This window comes from Lissotriton helveticus, chromosome 5_1 (genome assembly GCF_964261635.1).
Source record: "Lissotriton helveticus chromosome 5_1, aLisHel1.1, whole genome shotgun sequence".
NCBI lineage: Eukaryota > Metazoa > Chordata > Amphibia > Caudata > Salamandridae > Lissotriton > Lissotriton helveticus.
Window position 1 is genome coordinate 1,389,106,008 of NC_136065.1, and position 22,102 is coordinate 1,389,128,109.

Genomic DNA, 22,102 nt, shown 5'->3' on the forward strand with positions numbered 1-22,102 from the left:
ATGGGGAAAGAAGGGTGGGAGGGAGGGGAAGAGGCAATGCGGAAAGAAGGGAGGGAGGGGAAGAGGCAATGCAGAAAGAGGGGTGGACGGGAGGGGAAGAGGCAAAGCGGAAAGAGGGGTGGGAGGGAGGAGAAGAGGCAATGCGAAAAGAGGGATGTGTGGGAGGAAGAGAGAAGAGGCAACTCGGAAAGAGGGGTGGGTGGGAGGGAGAGGGAAGAGGCAACTCAGAAAGAGGGGTGGGTGGGAGGGGGAAGATGTTGTAAAACAGCAAATGTGAAGAATGATGATATTGGTATACGTTATGAAATGGTGTAAAAAAAAGTTTTCAAAATCTAGAAGTACTTGCCAGATAATATCACTATCTAGAATATATTTTAGCTGGTAATGAATTGTTTTTCAAATCAGCAAGAGTAATATTGTCAAATTGCACCACTGTATTTGGATTTGTGTTCAATCGAGACAGGCTATGAGATTTTTTATGCTTGTAAACCTACCTAATTAAAAAAAAAAGGACTGTACTCTGATGCTGCTGATCTAGCCCCTTGCTATTGTGCAACTCAGTGAACCTTATAAAACAAAATGGAAACGGTGACTTTAGATACTCAAAAAAGGGAGGTTTGTGTAGAAGGATAAGGTTGAGCACCGAACAAGGGAAGTGTGCTCACCTCCTCTTACAAGAGAGTAAATTGAGAATACGTAGCTCTGACAGCTGTCCCAGAGTAAGAGATTCCGCTTTCAACAAGGATAACAAGGACACCATAAACGACTGAAGACAAGAGAAGATCAGAAGCTTGTAACTGCTGATAAAATAGACCAACATCCTCTACTAAAAAATGTGCAATTAAATCAGCACATATTATGAATGTGCCTTAACCACATTATTGAATGTATGGGGCACCCAACTCTTGACAAAGATGATTTAGTTATGGTCAAGACAGAGTAGCAAGACATATGTCCCATAAAATCAAGAACACATTACACTCAAGGCATGGTGCTCACCAGAATTTCTTGATATGTGGGCCTCACTGCTGGACTTGATGACTCTGCAGTTGGTGGGTACTTCTTCTACAGTCAATAATTGCTCTGGCTTCTCACGCTGCTTGCTGTGATTCTCCAGAACCTGGACTGCTGTGGCAATAGCAACCTTAGAGTTCAGGGTTTGGTGCGAGGAGGCGTCTGTATCCTCATCGTCGTCAATGTCCCAAGCATCACTAGTACTGCGGGCAAACTCGTGGAAGCTGGAAGCTTTCTTACTCTTTAGAGGAAGTGCATTGCCCTTGGACCGGTCCTTTATAAAACTATCAAGAGGAAAATCATCACCAGACCATAACAGACCAACTGTTGCTTTTCACATCATATGCTTGGCATCCAGCATTAAAAAGCAATAATACAGCACATACACACAAAGACCACTACAAGACCCACAATATAAAAGCCACTGACCAAAATCAGACAATACAAGCTCTCCAGGCATTCCACCACATATGCTCCCAAAGGAGATGCCTTATATTAACATGTTTTCCAATAGAACACAAAACAGTCTATACTGTTACCGAACATGCTGAAGAACCAGATAAAACTAGAACATCAACCTTTCCCTTTGTATATGTTAATAATAGGCTTAGGAGCAGAGCAACTTAAGAATCTGGAGACATGCAATTCAGAGTCAAATTCTTCCCCTTACCCTTTTGTCAGACGAGGATCCAAAGGCGGATGCTGGGCTCCATAAACTGGCTGAATGCTAAAAAAAGAAAAAAAATAGGGGAAAGGAATGAAAACCTCTACTACCATTAATAAATAACATAAATCTGCAGCAAATTTAAACAATTCTTTGATTACTAGTCCTTGCCTGAATAAGCAAGAGTTTTCAAAAACAATAAGTTTACTTGTGTGTGCCAAGAATGAGTAATCACTCAGCATCCTGATACCATCTACATGAGAATAACAATGTAATGCCACCTCAAGGAGTCTAAGGTAAAAATCAGATAGCTCTTTCGCTTTGTACCCAGCTACCTTTGCTCTATTCAAATCCCAGAACAAATAGGATAGTTTGGCCGAGTCCCCAGTGGTCTGATACCTGCAAGGTATGTGGCCCACCGTAAATGCATCAACCAAATGAAGCACCAGAGATAACCTTTATTGGGAGATCATCATTCCAGTGCCAGACAGTCTAACCACAACTACACAAGATCAATTAAATATTTGCTAGTCAAATCAGTCTAATACTGCTAGAGTGAGCCAGGAGCTTACTCTGGCCCAAGTTCCGGTGTATCTTTATTTATGGTCAGTGTGAGATTCTAAGTAAGGACCAACCATATGCAAAGCGGTCACTGCTTCCCCAAAAATGGATAGTCCGTGTGAATTTCCAGGCCCTATGCCATCTCCAGGAAACCCAAGCAATTCCATACATGTCTTGTTTGGCCCTATCACTACAGTACAAATAGGAATCTAATGACACAGCAAGCTACTGGACGAATGACTCAATACCAGCCTGTGTAGGGTGGCCTATGAGAGCATCAAAGTGATGGATGGAAAGTTAGAATTAATCTCTCTCACTGGCAATTAACCTTGTCCAATAATTAACTTTCATAAGATTGTTCCAACCCACAGAACTTTGGGAACAACATCTTATACTCTTGATGGTGGACAACTGCACTTAATACTAGACACTCAGGGGAGTCCACAGGTGTGTTACTTGCAAGGATGCAACTACGTTAGGTTGTTATAAGAAACGTTTGTAGTAAGGAGGGTTCCCAGGTTGCTCGCAGACACTGAGCCTGAATAGTGCAACCATTCAGCATGGCAAGTGGGAGGAAATGGGGTCTTTACCCCCACTGTGTTGGCCTTTAAATCAAAACTACGGCAAAAGAATGCAAATTTCATTGTGCATGCCATGGTGATAGGGGGGGCTCTGGGCCCCAGGTGGCTGCGGGGGCTTTAGGAATGAGGGGGAATAGACCAGATTCCTAAGAGGCCATCCCAACTTCATATTTTCTCCTTAAAAAGTATAAACAAAAATAAAATATATATTCCTGGTGTTTAGTGGGCTTTCCAGCTCATCCTAGAGAGCATATTAGTTGTACACCCCCAACCTTCCGAGGGCAGGTAAGCAGAGTGATGGCAAGGCTTAATCTGGGGTGGGCGCTCTGCCCGATGCCTAGATTTGGTTGCCCACATTTTTATTTACCTATTTTCCCTAGTACTTAGTGGACTTTCGTAATGGCAGGCTTTGCTTTCACTTTGTTTAATGTCACGTCAGTACACTGTGAGTTATAGCAACCAAAAGAACAAGCATTTGCAAAGCAATATGTCTCGCATTATTAAAGTTTGAGGTATTGGCATTGCTAGAGTGAGTCAGTCAGTGAGTGAAAGAGAGTGAGATAGTCAGTCAGCTAGAGAGAGTCAGTTTTTAGCGAGAGTCAGTCTTTTAGCGAGAGTCAGAAAGTCAGTGAAAAGAGCCAGTCATTGAGAGAGAGCCAGTCATTGAGAGAGAGCCAGTCATTGAGAGAGAGCCAGTCATTGAGAGAGAGCCAGTCATTGAGAGAGAGCCAGTCATTGAGAGAGAGCCAGTCATTGAGAGAGAGCCAGTCAGTGAGAATCAGTCAGTCAGTGAGAGTCAGTCAGTCAGTGAGAGTCAGTCAGTGAGAGTCAGTCAGTCAGTGAGAGTCAGTCAGTGAGAGTCAGTCAGTCAGTGAGAGTCAGTCAGTCAGTGAGAGTCAGTCAGTCAGTGAGAGAGAGTCAGTGAGAGAGAGTCAGTGAGAGAGAGTCAGTCAGTGAGAGAGAGTCAGTCAGTGAGAGAGAGTCAGTCAGTGAGAGAGAGTCAGTCAGTGAGAGAGAGTCAGTCAGTGAGAGAGAGTCAGTCAGTGAGAGAGAGTCAGTCAGTGAGAGAGAGTCAGTCAGTGAGAGAGAGTCAGTCAGTGAGAGAGTCAGTCAGTGAGAGAGAGCCAGTCAGTGAGAGAGAGCCAGTCAGTGAGAGAGAGCCAGTCAGTGAGAGAGAGCCAGTCAGTGAGAGAGAGCCAGTCAGTGAGAGAGAGCCAGTCAGTGAGAGAGAGCCAGTCAGTGAGAGAGAGCCAGTCAGTGAGAGAGAGCCAGTCAGTGAGAGAGAGTGTCAGTCAGTGAGAGAGAGTCTCAGTCAGTGAGAGAGAGTGTCAGTCAGTGAGAGAGAGTGTCAGTCAGTGAGATAGAGTGTCAGTCAGTGAGATAGAGTGTCAGTCAGTGAGAGAGAGTGTCAGTCAGTGAGAGAGAGAGTCAGTCAGTGAGAGAGAGAGAGTCAGTGAGAGAGAGTCAGTGAGAGAGTCAGTCAGTGAGAGAGAGTCAGTCAGTGAGAGAGAGTCAGTCAGTGAGAGAGAGTCAGTCAGTGAGAGAGAGTCAGTCAGTGAGAGAGAGTCAGTCAGTGAGAGAGAGTCAGTCAGTGAGAGAGAGTCAGTGAGAGAGAGTCAGTGAGAGAGAGTCAGTGAGAGAGAGTCAGTGAGAGAGAGTCAGTGAGAGAGAGTCAGTGAGAGAGAGTCAGTGAGAGAGAGTCAGTGAGAGAGAGTCAGTGAGAGAGAGTCAGTGAGAGAGAGTCAGTGAGAGAGAGTCAGTGAGAGGGAGTCAGTGAGAGAGAGTCAGTGAGAGAGAGTCAGTGAGAGAGAGTCAGTGAGAGGGAGTCACTCAGTGAGAGGGAGAGGGAGTCTGTGAGAGGGAGTCTGTGAGAGGGAGTCTGTGAGAGGGAGTCTGTGAGAGGGAGTCTGTGAGAGGGAGTCTGTGAGAGGGAGTCTGTGAGAGGGAGTCTGTGAGAGGGAGTCTGTGAGAGGGAGTCTGTGAGAGGGAGTCTGTGAGAGGGAGTCTGTGAGAGGGAGTCTGTGAGAGGGAGTCTGTGAGAGGGAGTCTGTGAGAGGGAGTCTGTGAGAGGGAGTCTGTGAGAGGGAGTCTGTGAGAGGGAGTCTGTGAGAGGGAGTCTGTGAGAGGGAGTCTGTGAGAGGGAGTCTGCGAGAGGGAGTCTGCGAGAGGGAGTCTGCGAGAGGGAGTCTGCGAGAGGGAGTCTGCGAGAGGGAGTCTGCGAGAGGGAGTCTGCGAGAGGGAGTCTGCGAGAGGGAGTCTGCGAGAGGTAGGGAGTCTGTGAGAGGGAGTGAGAGAGTGTCTGTGGTAGTGAGAGAGTGTCTGTGAGTCAGTGAGTGTGAGTCAGTGAGTGTGAGTCAGTGAGTGTGAGTCAGTGAGTGTGAGTCAGTGAGTGTGAGTCAGTGAGTGTGAGTCAGTGAGTGTGAGTCAGTGAGTGTGAGTCAGTGAGTGTGAGTCTGTGAGTGTGAGTCTGTGAGTCTGAGTCTGTGAGTCTGAGTCTGTGAGTCTGAGTCTGTGAGTCTGAGTCTGTGAGTCTGAGTCTGTGAGTCTGAGTCTGTGAGTCTGAGTCTGTGAGTCTGAGTCTGTGAGTCTGAGTCTGTGAGTCTGAGTCTGTGAGTCTGAGTCTGTGAGTCTGAGTCTGTGAGTCTGAGTCTGTGAGTCTGAGTCTGTGAGTCTGAGTCTGTGAGTCTGAGTCTGTGAGTCTGAGTCTGTGAGTCTGAGTCTGTGAGTCTGAGTCTGTGAGTCTGAGTCTGTGAGTCTGAGTCTGTGAGTCTGAGTCTGTGAGAGTCTGTGAGAGAGTGAGTGTCTGTGAGAGAGTGAGTGTCTGTGAGAGAGTGAGTGTCTGTGAGAGAGTGAGTGTCTGTGAGAGAGTGAGTGTCTGTGAGAGAGTGAGTGTCTGTGAGAGAGTGAGTGTCTGTGAGAGAGTGAGTGTCTGTGAGAGAGTGAGTGTCTGTGAGAGAGTGAGTGTCTGTGAGAGAGTGAGTGTCTGTGAGAGAGTGAGTGTCTGTGAGAGAGTGAGTGTCTGTGAGAGAGTGAGTGTCTGTGAGAGAGTGAGTGTCTGTGAGAGAGTGAGTGAGTGTCTGTGAGAGAGTGAGTGAGTGTCTGCGAGAGAGTGAGTGAGTGTCTGCGAGAGAGTGAGTGAGTGTCTGCGAGAGAGTGAGTGAGTGTCTGCGAGAGAGTGAGTGTCTGCGAGAGAGTGAGTGAGTGTCTGCGAGAGAGTGAGTGAGTGTCTGCGAGAGAGTGAGTGTCTGCGAGAGAGTGTGAGTGTCTGCGAGAGAGTGTGAGTGTCTGTGAGAGAGTGTGAGTGTCTGTGAGAGAGTGTGAGTGTCTGTGAGAGAGTGTGAGTGTCTGTGAGAGAGTGTGAGTGTGTGAGAGAGTGTGAGTGTGTGAGAGAGTGTGAGTGTGTGAGAGAGTGTGAGTGTGTGAGAGAGTGTGAGTGTCTGTGAGAGAGTGTCTGTGAGAGAGTGTCTGTGAGAGAGTGTCTGTGAGAGAGTGTCTGTGAGAGAGTGTCTGTGAGAGAGTGTCTGTGAGAGCGAGCATCTGAGAGTGAGTGTCTGTCACTATCTATCTATCGCTCACTATCTGTCTATCGCCCTCACTATCTATCTCTCGCCCTCGCTCTATCTCCCGCCCTCGCTCTATCTCCCGCCCTCGCTCTATCTCCCGCCCTCGCTCTATCTCCCGCCCTCGCTCTATCTCCCGCCCTCGCTCTATCTCCCGCCCTCGCTCTATCTCCCGCCCTCGCTCTATCTCCCGCCCTCGCTCTATCTCCCGCCCTCGCTCTATCCCTCGCTCTATCTCTCGCCCTCGCTCTATCTATCTATCTCTCGCTCTATCTATCTATCTCTCGCCCTCGCTCTATCTATCTCTCGCCCTCGCTCTATCTATCTCTCGCCCTCGCTCTATCTATCTCTCGCCCTCGCTCTATCTATCTCTCGCCCTCACTCTATCCATCTCTCGCCCTCACTCTATCTATCTCTCGCCCTCACTCTAGCTATCTCTCGCCCTCACTCTAGCTATCTCTCGCCCTCACTCTAGCTATCTCTCGCCCTCACTCTAGCTATCTCTCGCCCTCACTCTAGCTATCTCTCGCCCTCACTCTAGCTATCTCTCGCCCTCACTCTAGCTATCTCTCGCCCTCACTCTAGCTATCTCTCGCCCTCACTCTAGCTATCTCTCGCCCTCACTCTAGCTATCTCTCGCCCTCACTCTAGCTATCTCTCGCCCTCACTCTAGCTATCTCTCGCCCTCACTCTAGCTATCTCTCGCCCTCACTCTAGCTATCTCTCGCCCTCACTCTAGCTAGCTATCGCCCTCACTCTAGCTAGCTATCGCCCTCACTCTAGCTAGCTATCGCCCTCACTCTAGCTAGCTATCGCCCTCACTCTAGCTAGCTATCGCCCTCACTCTAGCTAGCTATCGCCCTCACTCTAGCTAGCTATCGCCCTCACTCTAGCTATCGCCCTCACTCTAGCTATCGCCCTCACTCTAGCTATCGCCCTCACTCTAGCTATCGCCCTCACTCTAGCTATCGCCCTCACTCTAGCTATCGCCCTCACTCTAGCTATCGCCCTCACTCTATCTATCGCCCTCACTCTATCTATCGCCCTCACTCTATCTATCGCCCTCACTCTATCTATCGCCCTCACTCTATCTATCGCCCTCACTCTATCTATCGCCCTCACTCTATCTATCGCCCTCACTCTATCTATCGCCCTCACTCTATCGCCCTCACTCTATCGCCCTCAATCTATCTATCGCCCTCACTCTATCTATCTATCTATCGCCCTCACTCTATCTGTCTATCAATCAATCAATCAATCAATCATAGAATTTGTAAAGCGCACAACTTACCCATGAGGGTCTCAAGGCGCTGAGGGGAGGGGCCGATGCTACTGCTCGAAGAGCCAGGTCTTGAAGGAACTTTCTGAAAGTGAGCAGGTCCTGGGTCTGCCACAGGTGGGTGGGGAGGGTGTTCCAGGTCTTGGCGGTGAGGAAGGAGAAGGATCTCCCGTTGGAGGTTGTTCGTTGGATGCACGGGACGGCGGCGAGGGGGGAGGATGGCGGGGCGGAGCGGAGCTTTTGGGCGGGGGTGTAGAAGTTGAGTCTGTTGTTCAGGTAGGCTGGTCCAGTGTTGTGGAGTGCTTTGTGTGCGTGGGTGAGGAGCTTGAAGTTGATCCTCTTGTTGACGGGGAGCCAGTGAAGGTCTCTTAGGTGGGAGGTGAGGTGGCTGCGTCGAGGGATGTTGAGGTTCTGGCGGGCAGAGGCATTCTGGATGCGTTGTAGGTGTTTGGTCGGGATTCCATCGTAGAGTGTGTTGCCGTAGTCCAGCCTGCTGCTGACGGGGGCTTGGGTAACCATTCTTCTGGTTTCGGTCGGGATCCACTTGTAGATCCTGCGCAGCATGCGGAGGGTGTTGTAGCAGGAGGAGGAGACGGCGTTGACCTGCTTCGACCTGGAGAGGGAGGAGTTGAGGATGAATCCTAGGTTGTGTGCGTGGTCCGTGGGTGTCGGTGCCGCTCCCAGTGTGGTCGGCCACCAGAAGTCGTCCCAGGCAGAGGGGGTGGGGCCGAGGATGAGGACTTCCGTCTTGTCCGAGATCAGTTTCAGGCGGCTGCTCCTCATCCATTCAGGACAGCCTTCATTCCCTCGTGGAGGTTGGTTTTGGCGATGTGCGGGTCCTTGGTGAGGGAGAGGATGAGCTGGGTGTCATCGGCGTAGGAGTTGATGTTCAGGTCGTGCTGGCGGGCTACTTGTGCGAGGGGGGCCATGTAGACGTTGAAGAGGGTCGGGCTGAGGGATGAGCCCTGGGGTACTCCGCAGATGAGTTCAGTGGCTTCGGATCGGAAGGGTGGGAGGCGGACTCTCTGGGTTCTACCGGAGCGGAAGGACGTGGTCCAGTCCAGGGCCTTCTCCTGGATTCCGGCTTCTTGTAGGCATGTTCTTAGTGTGTGGTGGCAGACCGTGTCGAAGGTGGCTGACAGGTCCAGGAGGATGAGGGCTAAAGTTTCGCAGTTGTCTAGTGTGCACCGGATGTCGTCTGTGGCGGCGATGAGGGCTGTCTCGGTGCTGCGGTTTCATCTGAATCCGGACTGCATTGGGTCTAGGATGTTGTTTTCCTCGAGGTGGCGGGTCAGCTGTGTGTTGGCGATTGTTTTCGATGACCTTCGCCAGGAAGGGATGCAGGGAGATGGGCCGGAAGTTCTTGAGGTCCTTGGGGTCCGCCTTGGGCTTCTTGAAGAGGGCGTTGATTTTGGCGTGTTTCCAGCTTTCCGGTATGTAGCTGTGTCTAAGGAGATGTTGATGACCTTCCGTAGTTGGGGTGCAATGGTAGCTTCTGCTTTGTTGAACACATGGTGCGGACAGGGGTCTGATAGTGATCCTGAGTGGATGGAGTTCATGATCTTGCGTGTCTCGTGGTCATTGATGTGGGCCCAGGAAGTCAGCTGGTTGGTGCAGGTGGCATTCAGGGGGGGGCTGTCGTGGTTGGAGCGGACAGGGTTCACCCTCACTCTATCGCCATCACTCTATCACCTTCACGCTATCTATCTATCGCATCACCACAGCATCACTCAGCACCACCACAGCATCACTCAGCACCACCACAGCATCACTCAGCACCACCACAGCATCACTCAGCACCACCACAACATCACTATGCGCCACCACAGCATCAATCTGTGCAACCGCTCAACAACTGGTTCAAGTATGTTTTCTCAATGTTTCAAGCTTTATTACAAATGTCACAAAAATATGTTAATATTTCACTTCTGTTCTTGGATTTTCATCACAATAAAATACACTGAACATAATCTTCACAAAAGTTATTTACAAAAGTTTAAGCTATTGCCATTATAAATTAAAATAACTTTTATTTAAGTATTAATTATTTTAAAAAGCCATTGTTATTTGTAATATCAATACATTTAAGTCACGTAAATACAACACATATTGCATTACAAATGCTATAGGTGTCACATTTGCGAAAGTTAAAACTATTGGCATTGTAAATGACAAAGCTATTAATTTAGCTATTTTCAAAACCAACACATAAATACAAAATTTGTCATTTACAATACAAATAGCTCAAACTTTCCTAATGCGAGACCTAGTGCATTGCAAATGCTTGATTTTAAGCATTCTGGCTGACACGTTTGTCAAATGTCTTTCTTGTAGTAGGCATATGTCTACTGCATGTCTGGCGAGATAAGATTGAATCAATCTAGTCTTCCTTCAATCATTGTGCCCCCTCACATTCCAAGTAAGGCATGTCAGTGTATTCATGGCATTGCTATTCGACATATGCTAGGTATGCAAAGTGATGGGCCCTATCTTTGTGGCGGAGTAGTGTATCGACTGTGTGATAGCACGTCCGGACGTCCTACCATCTCCCACTGCTTGTGTGTGTATTTGGACCAAAGTGCATGATATCTTCTCCCGGTAACTGCCTATTTGTACAGGTTCTGGTGGTTCTTCATAACAAAACACTTCCCCCTCCCACACCAATCCCCAGATCAGGTTGTGTATTTCCCTCCAAAAACCCCATTAACTCCAACCAAATTCCTCAATTTTCAACATATACAGGATTCATCCCATGAAGGTACGTGGGGCCGCCGACAAACACCCCTGCTTGTTCTGCAGGGTGGCCGAGCACACATCGCGTGACCGTGGCCCGTAGTCCCATATGTCTCTCTGTACCTCCGTTGGATTGACCAAAAGATTAACAACTTCCATGCTATCGACACCCAGCCTGTGTAAAGTCCGATAGAACGTCTTTTGCGATATCTCTTAACTGCCTTATGTACAACGATACTTAACATGGCACTTATCTACAGGACCGGCACGTCAGTTCTCTCTTGGTTCAGTCATTATCACTCAGATTGGACTCTGCCTGTTCGTCTGTTGCTGTCTTCCGTTGTTTTTGATCCTTTGCCAACTGTTTAGAGTAATTCAATGCCGCTTTTGTGTCTGTGAAGAAAGTGGGTCGACCATGGTCTTGTATTTTGAGCTTAGCAGGGTAAATTAGTGCATATTTGGTTCCGAGTTGTTGCAGTATTATTTTGGCTGGTATGAATTCCCTTCGAGCAGCTTGCACTTGTAATGTGAAATCGGGATACATGGAAATGTGGTTCCCTTGATAGTGGAGGGAACCTTTCTTAATTATCAGCCTTAAGATCGTGTCCCGGTCTCCATAGTTTAACACCCGCACCAATGTTGGACGTGTCATCGCTCCCGGTGGTGGCTTAGGGTATAGCGTGCGATGTGGTCGCTCAACATTTTGGACAATTCAGGCCCAAATGGCTCATTCATCATATTTTCTATAGATTGCTCCATATTTGGAATGTTCGTTGATTCTGGAACTTCTGTAATTGTTATATTATTCCTCCTCGATCTGGCTTCTAAATCCTTGTTCTTCTGTTTAATGGCATTTAACACTTCATCCATTTTCAGTATTTTAGTGCTCATTTCTGTCCGAGTGTCCTCAGTCTCCAATACTCTGGTTTCCAGTGTATCCAGGTGTCCCTCTTGTTTTTCCACTCTCTGTGTCATCCTGTCCATGCGCTCAGCTAGCATGTCCATTTTAGAGTCTATTCCCTGTAGACTGGTTTTGAGCTCTTTGAACATCGTGCGAATGTCCTCGGGTATTTGGCTTGTGGTTGCGTCCTCTGCATGATCTTGTGTGCCAGAATCTCCCTCCGAAGATTTGCTCATTTTTTTAAACAAAATTAAGCCAGGGCTTGCTGAGATCCTTCAATTTTTGTTTCCCTGAAGTTAGACTTCGCCTGAGAAATTCATCAATGTTTGATTTTCTCATTGCTTCTCCACTTGTTTCATCTTTCTTTTCTCCAGTAAATACATGTAAATCCTGGTACTGATTTAGAAAGGTGCAATATTCTAACTGTGTTTTATTAGGTTTCGCCTGGCGTAGCACTGCGCAGCAGTTCTCGCGCAGGCGAAATCTTATGTTTTAGCAGTACGGGGCTTTGTCCCGCCTCTCTGTTCCATTGGCTAGCTCCATAAATGGAGGCTAGCCATTGGAAGAGAGATCTGTCCGTAATTGTCGGAGCAGATTCATGGGCGTTCCCTAGTTTTTCGCATTCCGCCAACGTCATGTGGCGGTGGGCGGATGTGGGCGGTTGTTTTTTTTTTTGTCTCGGCATGTTTGTTTCATTTCCAACGTGTGCTTTGCAGGGGTGGGCTGCGCGATTTCACTTTCCTTGATTTGCAGGTAAGCGGCATTTTTTACTACTTTTTTTATCCCGTTCCCGCCCCCTCCCGCTGTCCGTGTGCCCGTTCCCGGCCCCCCTCCTGCTGTCCGTGTGCCCGTTCCCGCCCCCCCTCCTGCTGTCCGTGTGTCCGTTCCCGCCCCCCCTCCCGCTGTCCGTGTGCCCGTGCCCGTTCCCGCCCCCCCTCCCGCTGTCCGTGTCTCCGGCCCCACTTGTTTACCAAGTTCTTGGATAGAAATTGTTTCTACCGTCTGGTACCTGGAGGGCATCTTCAAACAGTAAAGGCAGCCGTGCGTGCGGTAAATACCACTAAGAAATCTGGATAGAACTTTGGGAAGTATTAGAGGACTCTTGTAAATATTATCTGCTTCTTTACAAGATTACGTAAGATCTGGTATCACGTTTTTATTTGACAGTGCGGGAACACAGACAAAACGTGAAACATCTGCCAATGTTTGCGGTTGTTTTTTTTTTTTGTCTCGGCATGTTTGTTTCATTTCCAACGTGTGCTTTGCAGGGGTGGGCTGCGCGATTTCACTTATCTTGATTTGCAGGTAAGCGGCATTTTTTACTACTTTTTTTTTTATCCCGTTCCCGCCCCCCTCCCGCTGTCAGTGTGCCCGTTCCCGCCCCCTCCCGCTGTCCGTGTGCCCTTTCCCGCCCCCCCCTCCCGCTGTCCGTGTCTCCGGCCCCACTTGTTTACCAAGTTCTTGGATAGAAATTGTTTCTACCGTCTGGCACCTGGAGGGCATCTTCAAACAGTAAAGGCAGCCGTGCGTGCGGTAAATACCACTAAGAAATCTGGATATAACTTTGGGAAGTATTAGAGGACTCTTGTAAATATTATCTGCTTCTTTACAAGATTACGTAAGATCTGGTATCACTTTTTTTTGACACAGTGCGGGAACACAGACAAAACGTGAAACATCTGCCAATGTTCTGGAAAATGCTTGTATGGTTTCCGAAAGAAGAGAGCAAAACAGTGTGTGTCCACCAGCCGTGCCAGATTCCTTTGTGCATCGGTTGGTCCCATATTTATCAAGGCCAGGCATCGCTGCGTGTAGGACACTTCGCCAGCTGAGCATCATTGGCTCATGAAAGTTTAAATTCGACTATTGTTGTCCTTCTCTCCCACTGCCCGCAGTCTTAGAGTTATCCTTTTCTGATCTAAAATCCGTGGCACTGCAGGTCGTGTTCCGAGTTGCTATTTTTCAACTTAATGCAGGCAAGTGCCCGTTCCCGCCCACCCTCCCGCTGTCCGTGTGCCCGTTCCCGCCCCCCACCCCCCTCCCGCTGTCCGTGTCTCCGGCCCCACAAGTTCTTGGATAGAAATTGTTTCTAACGTCTGGTACCTGGAGGGCATCTTCAAACAGTAAAGGCAGCTGTGCGTGCGGTAAATACCACTAAGAAATCTGGATATAACTTTGGGAAGTATTAGAGGACTCTTGTAAATATCTGCTTCTTTACAAGATTACGTAAGATCTGGTATCACATTTTTATTTGACATAAGTGTGGCTCTGTGTGTGGCTCTGTGTGTGTGGGGGCGGGCTCTGTGTGTGTGGGGGGGCTCTGTGTGTGTGTGTAGGTGTGGGTCTGTGTGTGTGTAGGTGTGGGTCTGTGTGTGGCATTTGCGAGAGATTAAGCTATTGGCATTGTAAATGACAATGCAATTTATTTATCTGTTTTCAAAACCAACACATAAATGACAATTGTCATTTACAATGCCAATAGCTCTAACTTTTGCAAAGGCGAAACCGCTGCATTGTAAATGCTTGTTTAATCTTGTAAAGCAAAACAACGGACTAGAAAGATGTAACCTGAGCATCTGCATTCCATAGGATCATGAATCTCCTGATGTTCTGACCGTGTAACCATACTCTTTATTCCAAAAAATCACAGGAACTCTCTGTTTTCTCTGTCTATTTTGTACTTCAAACTTTATAAATGTGAGTTTCCCGGTGTCCTCCGGGGCCATGTTTGCTCTTTCAAACATAAAAAAATGCACCCCTTAAGTTTTGAGAGGACAAGGCGTGAATTACCGTACTGGCGCTGCATGCCTCAGTACTGAAACGGCTACTAGCTCTGCAGCCAGCTACTGTAGCAGCCCTGTAGCGGCCTCCCCCAGCTCCCCATTCTTCTGGCTACTTGGCACCTGGCCGGGATTCAGGCACTTGGCCCTCTGCCCACAATACCCTACTTTTAATATTTAGTCATCTCAGGGAGTGGCCTCTGAGCCCCAGGCGGAGCAGAGGATCAGCATACCCTTGCTGAGTTTGACACTATACTGCGTGCCGCGAAGCTGCGGCAACTGGCATGACTACTCTTTGGGCAAGTGGACAACGACGACAGGGGTGGAGTGCAAGTAGGGCTCTCGAGCTACAGTTCTCTCCGTAAGGCGCGGAAGTGGTCGGCATTTGGCCTGTGCGGCTTGACCACAATACTCAAGTAGTAGTGTTAGATCTATTAGCTAACTGTCAGCTAAAATGTAATATCCTCTACCAGGTTACAACTTCTTACAATTTGGAAATAGGGGCCTGGTATTCAACGAAACAGGAAATACATTTTGCGGAACAGCAAATTAAAGCTGTTAGTTCTGTGCCAGAATCTGAAGCAACAATGATGGTGATTTGGAACCAAGTATGTAGATCGTTATTTAAGAACTTTCTGAATAAAAGCAACTGTAGGGGCAATCCCATTGTTACTACCAGCAATAGGTGGTACTCATCAAAGCTTTATCATGAAAAAAAGTCCTGAACAAAGCAAGTAGAGCAGTTTTTTTGGCAACTATATATCTGTGTTTTCTTTCCAAAACAATCACTGAAATACCTGAGAAACAAGAAATATGGAAAGCAAAAAGGCATACCATGAGAATCTGTGAACTAAAGTTCTCCATGCCAGTAAATCAGACAACATTAAAGCATTCTGGGGAATTGTTAATGATATCCAAATTGGTGGGAAAAGAGCCAATGGTGCCAATATTTCTGAATCTGCCTAGACCAACTTGTACGGTATGCAAGCCAAATCTCAAAGGGTGTAGTTGAATGTATCGTCTTTCACCACATTACAAGTCCAACAGGAAAAGGATGCCCAGACAAAGGACCAAACAACTTTGTCGTGCTCAAGCTAATTTACCGGGTCAACACAGTTAATGGAGCCAATAAATGAGGATCAATTAATTAACCTGCTTAGGGGAATCAGGTCTAATAGAGCAACAGATCCAAATGGCCTCCAAAATGCAATTTCTAAAGCTAATCCTGATTTGTGATCTGAGAACCTGACGACCAAGCCTCTCTCCACCCCCTCTTTTTAATGAGAAATCAACGTGGTCTTGCGTGGAATCCTGGCAGGGGAGTATACTGCAGTCTATCTATATGAGCGGACCAACAGATAATCTGGCAAATCACCGGTTCATAGCCCTAACATGTAACGGCAAAGGTATTTGCTTCCCGCCTACTTGAAGAATGGGTCACAAAATATAATCCAAATTTATCAAACAAAGTTTTTAGGAAAGGCCATTCAACAATCATTCATTTACTGACTCACTTAAATGGCTGAAAGGGCAATATATAAAAAGCAACAATTATTTATCTGTTTTGTTGATTTTACGGCCACCCTCGACTCTGTTCCACGAGATCGGTTACGGGCAAAGCTTGCAATTTGGGGAGTGCCGCGTGTACTCCTTGACTTAATAACCTTGCTATATACCTACACGGGTTCAGGTGAAGTTAGGGGACGGCACTAGTTTGACTCGGAGATTTAACACCTTCAGTGGCCTGAAGCATGGCTGTGTCCTTGCACCATGTCTATTTAATTTTTTATGGCTGATCTTCCTCAACATTTAGAAAATGTGAACGCTTATTCTCCCTCCTTTGGAGGCCATAACAATAAGTACTAACGATGCGCTGACACTATTATATTGCTAAAAAATAAACCAGTGGTTAATAAAGTCGTTTGATGAATATGTATTAGTTAACAGATTTGAGTTGAATGCCAAAAAAAACACAAAATCATTACAGTAAGGTGTCCAAGGGTGAAATCACGTGTTGGGCATGTCAGGGGGAAACCTATAGAGCTTGTCAGGTCCTATAAATATCATATACAACTGTAAAACCTCGGGGTCTCAAAAAAGGAGTATTATTAACAGCCTTTATATATTTATCTGGGAGTCTAAATTAGTACACCCAGATACAGCCAAGACTAGTTAGTTCTGGCTCGGGAAAAGGAATAGCAAATATGTGGGCCACCAATGATTGTGAAGGAAACACATATATTTAGGATTCCCATCAAACAATTGTATGATCAATATTATCACTTGGTAATCCTATTAGGGTCGCAAGTCTCTAGATCATTGAGACTGAGATCGTACCCTTTGTTAGCGAATGGGATTCCGACCCACAATCATTTTTAGGACCATGTGACTCTGATCTTGAGGGAATCAAGTGCAGTGCAGAAAAGTATGAAAGTGGTGAGATTAAAATAGGATAGGGAACCGCACAAGAAATTATTTTTTATTTAAGAGAGAAGCGGCCCCTTCCTGTTAAAAAACCAAGAACAGTGCAGTAATAAATTTATTTTCGCAGTTTTAACCAAATAGCTGCAAAGGGGCCAACATGTTTCAGCCTAATAGGAAAGATGACTTAGGCATTCTTCAGGGCCTCTGTTCTGTCTTATAAATGCTACTGCAAGTGAAAACTAGTGTGCTCAAATAATTCAATAAAGTGTTAACAAAAGGATATTATTTTCCATCGTCTGTTTTACTTCGCCATGTCACCTGGTGTCAACAGACATCTGAAACGACAAACATATGGTGAGCCCACCATTAGAGTCCTCCTTCTATCTCTTACACTATCCAGGAGACATTGAAAACGCTCTATGGGACAGTGGTTTACTCACCCAATGTGTCAGGGGAACAGACCTCACCTCTCCTGGGCCTGGCTCAGGAATAGTGAGATCCCTCTCTGTGGAGGCAAGAAATCCTGAGCTTAAAAGACTGCAGAAAGAGTATCTAAAACTATACTGCTCTGTCCTCTAATATAGTCTGCTCAGGCACATGTCATCTCAACCTCTCAGAGACACACTTGCTCTCTTCGTCCTCACTCAGAAAAGCTAAAAACACTAAGGTGCAAGACCCTTATCTCTAGCTGTATCATAGCGGTGTTGTAGAAATTACTTCAACAGTTTAACAGCCAGTCCCATATACTTCTGCTGTCTGTAAAGAACTCAAAAGGATTACAGGTTAAGCCCCTATTTAGCAAGTAATCCACAAAGTAAAGGTTATTCTTAATGTACTTAAGGTACTCATTCATCCGACCCCATCAGAATTGCCCTGTGGTCCCTGCTGCTCACCTGTCCGTCGTTGCCTCAGACTGATCCCGAGTCTGGGGGAGGCAACGTACGTGGCAGGGAGAGTTTAATTTGAATGGGCGCCTCTGGTGTTGATTCGTTAAACAGCCTGGTTAGAGTGTTATGCTGATTGGTCTGTATAAATTAGACACAAAAATAAATATAAACTCAAAAGGTTTTAACCAACACGCATCGCGTCGCTCTCAGTAACGTTAAATAAACGTAAGTAAACTCACCCAAGTGCTCCACATCGGCTGTTCAAATCTCAAACATGAGGCTCACTCCTAGATCGATCGAGGCAAAATCTCGCGAGCGATCGTAGTACGAAAACCTCTCGGACTACAGGATGACGTCATGTTTGAATTGCGGGTAGTTTTCCGCTTAGTGTGTATGCGGGACCTCTTTGGATCTCGCCCACTGGGCCATACATCAATTTTTAATTTATAATTAAACTCGATGTTAAGTTTGCTGGTGTATTTATAAAAATAAAAGGAAGGAGATATCAGTAGGCATCTAGGTCTGAACACGTTAAGTCATGTGATCCCGCGAGAGGGAGGAAAACTACACGATGACAATTATGGGGCCATTTTGGTAGTTTTGTCTCCTAAAAATCGTCTAGTTTGGTACTTCCTACCCTTGGCACGTTTGTATATGTAAATGGGGAGAATAAATGCAGATAAACATGAAATTCCCAAAGGTAACAAACAATAGTTATTTGATCCACCCCTATGGGAATTTAAAAGCATTGACTTCTAAAGACCAACTGTCAATGTCTGTTTACATGACTAGCTGAAAGCTCATTCAGAATGTGGCCACCTAAATGTTAGTTAACACCTAAGCTGATGGATGTCCAGTTATCAGCCTACAAGTTAATTATCTTCATTTTTGTTTTACATGACTAGCAGAAAGCTCATTATAGATGTGGTAACCTAGAAGTTAAATGACACCTTAGCTGATGCATGTCAAGTTATCAGCCTATGAGTTAATTATGTTTAGACTGGGATATGATCTCCTTTGGACATTGACAGTTGGTCTTTAGAAGTCAATGCTTTTAAATTCCCATAGGGGTGGATCAAATAACTATTGGGAAGAATGGCGGCGTGATCCCTTGCTCCTCCAAGCAGAAACCGGAATATCTCTGCTGGGAGCTGTATTATCGATGCTTAACCCGACCTGACTAGAGATTCAGAAGTCGGAATGTAAGCCCTATATGCTGAGCAAGTTTGACCCATTCCTGATCCAGGAGGAGCGAGAAAACGACCTTTTCGTTCCGACCGCTGCAAGTGCGGGAAGAAACGGAACTCGGAGGCGGCTGAAGCAAGGCGACCACGAGGGCAGCTAGGGTAACGCGGCTGCCGATCAAGAAGAATCCCGTCGCTGCACCCACGGTGTTATTAAGAGACTGAGGCACAGCAGCACTATGCAGACATGGGCAGTGAGTAAGTGTGCTTGATGCTATGCGGCGCTTGAACTTGTAAGGGGAAAACGGCGCAAAGAGATTACTCCAAAATGGCGACCCGACAGCTTTCCCCTGTGTGAATGCCGTATGTGACCTGCATCCCCGCTCCTGCGACCTGGGCTTAGAGACATACCACAGGAGACCACAAACACCGAGCCGCATAGCGCTTCAGGAACATTTCAGGAGCCTCGGAAGCAACCAGAGAAGCGACACCAGCGAAAACAGTAGAAGCGGTGATTGCTGAATGGGACGCTTTTAACTTTGAACACTGATTCTGAACCATACAGCGCTTTCAAGCACATCGAGGGCAGATTGAAAAACGAAAATAACAAAAGCAGTATCTATTGTAAGTGGAGTGCTTTAGTCAAACACCGCCTTTTGAACCATACCATGTTTTCATGCACCACGAGGGCAGGCAAGGGAGCGAAATATGAGGGCGGCAGATCCCACATTTGCCTGTATACAAAATGGCGACCAGTGTTGTAATGTCCATGACGCTGAGCACGAAAGTCGGATGGATGACGCACATTGACATAGTCTGGTTCTAATGCACAGGCGACATCTTTACATTTATGCAGCAGTTCTCTTTGACTGAATTTGCGAATGCAGCGTAATCCACAAATGGGAGAGGGCCACCAGTCCCTTAACTACAGCGCACTATATGATGTGAGTCTCCTGGCCTGACCTGTATGAGCTCATTAGCGTTCACTGATGAGATCGCCACGATTAGCTGTTTTTCACTGATCCATACGTGGCATAAAGGCTTTCTGTCTGTGTTGGTGCAGTGTTAGACCAGACCTAACAGATAAAGTGTGTTGAAGTACAAACCCTTGTGTTCTGGCAGGACTGTCAGATTCCGCCACATGTGAGAGCGTTATTGAGAGCATTAACGCGCAGCAAAATTCAAAGCAGTTTAACGAGGAGATAATCAGTCGAGCCAAAGCAAAGTGCTTTAGGAAAGATAATTAGTGCCATAGGAAGAGATAACACGAAGATACCACGGTGCAAAAGCACATGTGAGATCTGTGATATAGCACGACACAAGCAGTCACAAGAGCGGCCCAAGATTAAGCATCACCTAACTTCAATATGGGAGATAAAGATAATGGGAAAACTTCTAAGCGTCTGAAAGCAGAGCCACCAGCACCAATTTCACCATTTAAGGGGAAAAAAGATTTTAGTGAAGCCATGGAAATCATTCTGAGCAGATTGGAGGAAGTTAAAGATCTGGCTAAATCCACTAAAGAAGAAGTAGTTGCGGTCAGGCAGGACATTAGAGATATTAACTCTAGGTTGACAGAGACCGAGAATAGGATAAGCAAGTTGGAAGACTCTGAGCACAAAACCTGCGGAGCTATCAAAAATCTCACCCTGAGCTCTGATCACTTCTCAAGGAAAATGGCTGAGTTGGAGGACAGAAATAGGAGTGGGAACCTGAGAATTTTTGGTATTCCAGAGAATTCAGAAGACTCTCAAGGTTCTTGCATAACCTTCCTCGAACAATGGTTCACACAGGCCACGAGCCTCACCTTCGCACAACCATTGGAGTTCGACAGGGCTCATAGAGTTCCTGGAAGACTAACGAAAGATCAGAAGGGCCCAAGAGCGATAATATGTAAACCACTGAGGTTCCAGCATGTTGAACAAATTCTCGCATTTGTCCGCAAACACAACCATGTTTTATGGAAAGGTCACAAAATATATATATCGCAGGACTACAGTAAAGAGACTATGGACATCAGAAAAGCATTTCTTGCGCTGAGACCACAACTAAAATCTCTGGGACACCAGTATGGGTTCATAGGCCCAGCAAAATTTAAAGTGACTATCCAAGGTGTGACCCAGGTTTTCTCCGATCCACAAAAACTCAGACGTTTAGTTCATAATCAGGAGATCAACTCTATGGAGGTTAACTCACCGGAACTGGGGGGTGCGACTGCATCTGGCTACAAGTGACTGATCACTACTGATATCCCTTAGTACCTTCAACAATGATTCTGTTTGTTCTCAGGTGACCCGGTCACCAACTGATTGAGGTCAAATATGTGAATCCCATGGATAATTGACTCCGTCTTGTGTGTTATGATGCTTTAAGTCTGGTCACTATATACTGAGGCCAATTGCTGGTGAGGTGATTTAACACCTCCAACCAACTGTGATCACATTGTGTATGGTTTCTACATAATGCAAGGTTCAACACTCCTTTACACTCGTAATGATCCTAATTCTACATGCACAATACCAGCCATGTAAGGATCGGGTAAGTCTGCAAGCTGATACGGACGTACCTGTCATGTTAATGGTTTGCTTCAGGTTAATGGGTTACTTCAGGTGTTCCGTCTGTGTGTAACTGATAAAATATTACAAGATACAAATGATAATAGTTTAAAGAGGTTCCATAAGGGTCTCTATTTGTTCTACACTATACATTCATGTCCAGAAATGTAATTACAGTTCCCACATCGTATTTGTTCTGAGGAATTGCTTGGAGGCGGTCTCGTGGTCGTTCCCGAGTCGCCATGTTCTTTTTCTACAATTGGGGTGGGACGGGAGGGATGAGGGAGATGGTGGAGGTTGGGGGGAGGGTCCGGGGACAGGGATTGAGAATGGGGGGTGTTGTTCTGCTTTCTTTTATGTTTTCTATTATGTTTTCTACTATGCTTTCTACTATATCTATGGAAACAGCCAACGTTCTTGCATGCACTCATACCAGTCCTCACGCTAAGTTGCAGTTGCTTAATCCACAAAGGATACGCCTACCACTAAAGTTCAGTGCGCCTCACATTATTGCTGGCGGTGTGGTCTCATCAGATATAACCATGACCATTGGTTCACTCTTACTCTGGGGATCAACACCTACAGGGGATTGTCAACATATAGGTTCAATCTGTTCTTCTACACGATCTATTCCTGACACATGATCGCATCCTCCATTGACACACCTATAGGGACGACAAGAATAGGTAATCTTAAAATACTCTCTTTAAATGTGAAGGGCCTGAACCAGCCTATTAAACGACAGAAAATTCTAGACTACCTGCGCAGGCAGAAGGGAGACATAGCCTTACTACAGGAAACGAAATTAGAGGCAAAACACTTCCATACCCTACGGAATAAATTCTATACGGAATTTGTGGGATCTGAGGCCATTGCTAAGAAAAATGGTGTGGTTATACTAATAGCAAAAAAGGCCAACGTGGACATAGTTTCTTCCTCCATGGACTCCAAAGGTAGATGGGTTACGGCAAAATTGACT

General features: G+C 46.4%; 1 protein-coding gene across 1 annotated transcript in view; it reads right to left on the reverse strand.

Annotated features, from left to right (window-relative positions):
* Positions 1–22,102, reverse strand: part of TBC1D22B (TBC1 domain family member 22B) — a 338,740-nt gene that overhangs the window by 295,023 nt on the left and 21,615 nt on the right. The window contains exons 2-3 of the mRNA XM_078644349.1: positions 1,685–1,741; positions 1,000–1,298 (exon numbers count right to left, since the gene is read on the reverse strand). Coding sequence (XP_078500475.1) covers positions 1,000–1,298; positions 1,685–1,741 — 356 coding nt within the window. The remainder of the gene's footprint in view (positions 1–999; positions 1,299–1,684; positions 1,742–22,102) is intronic.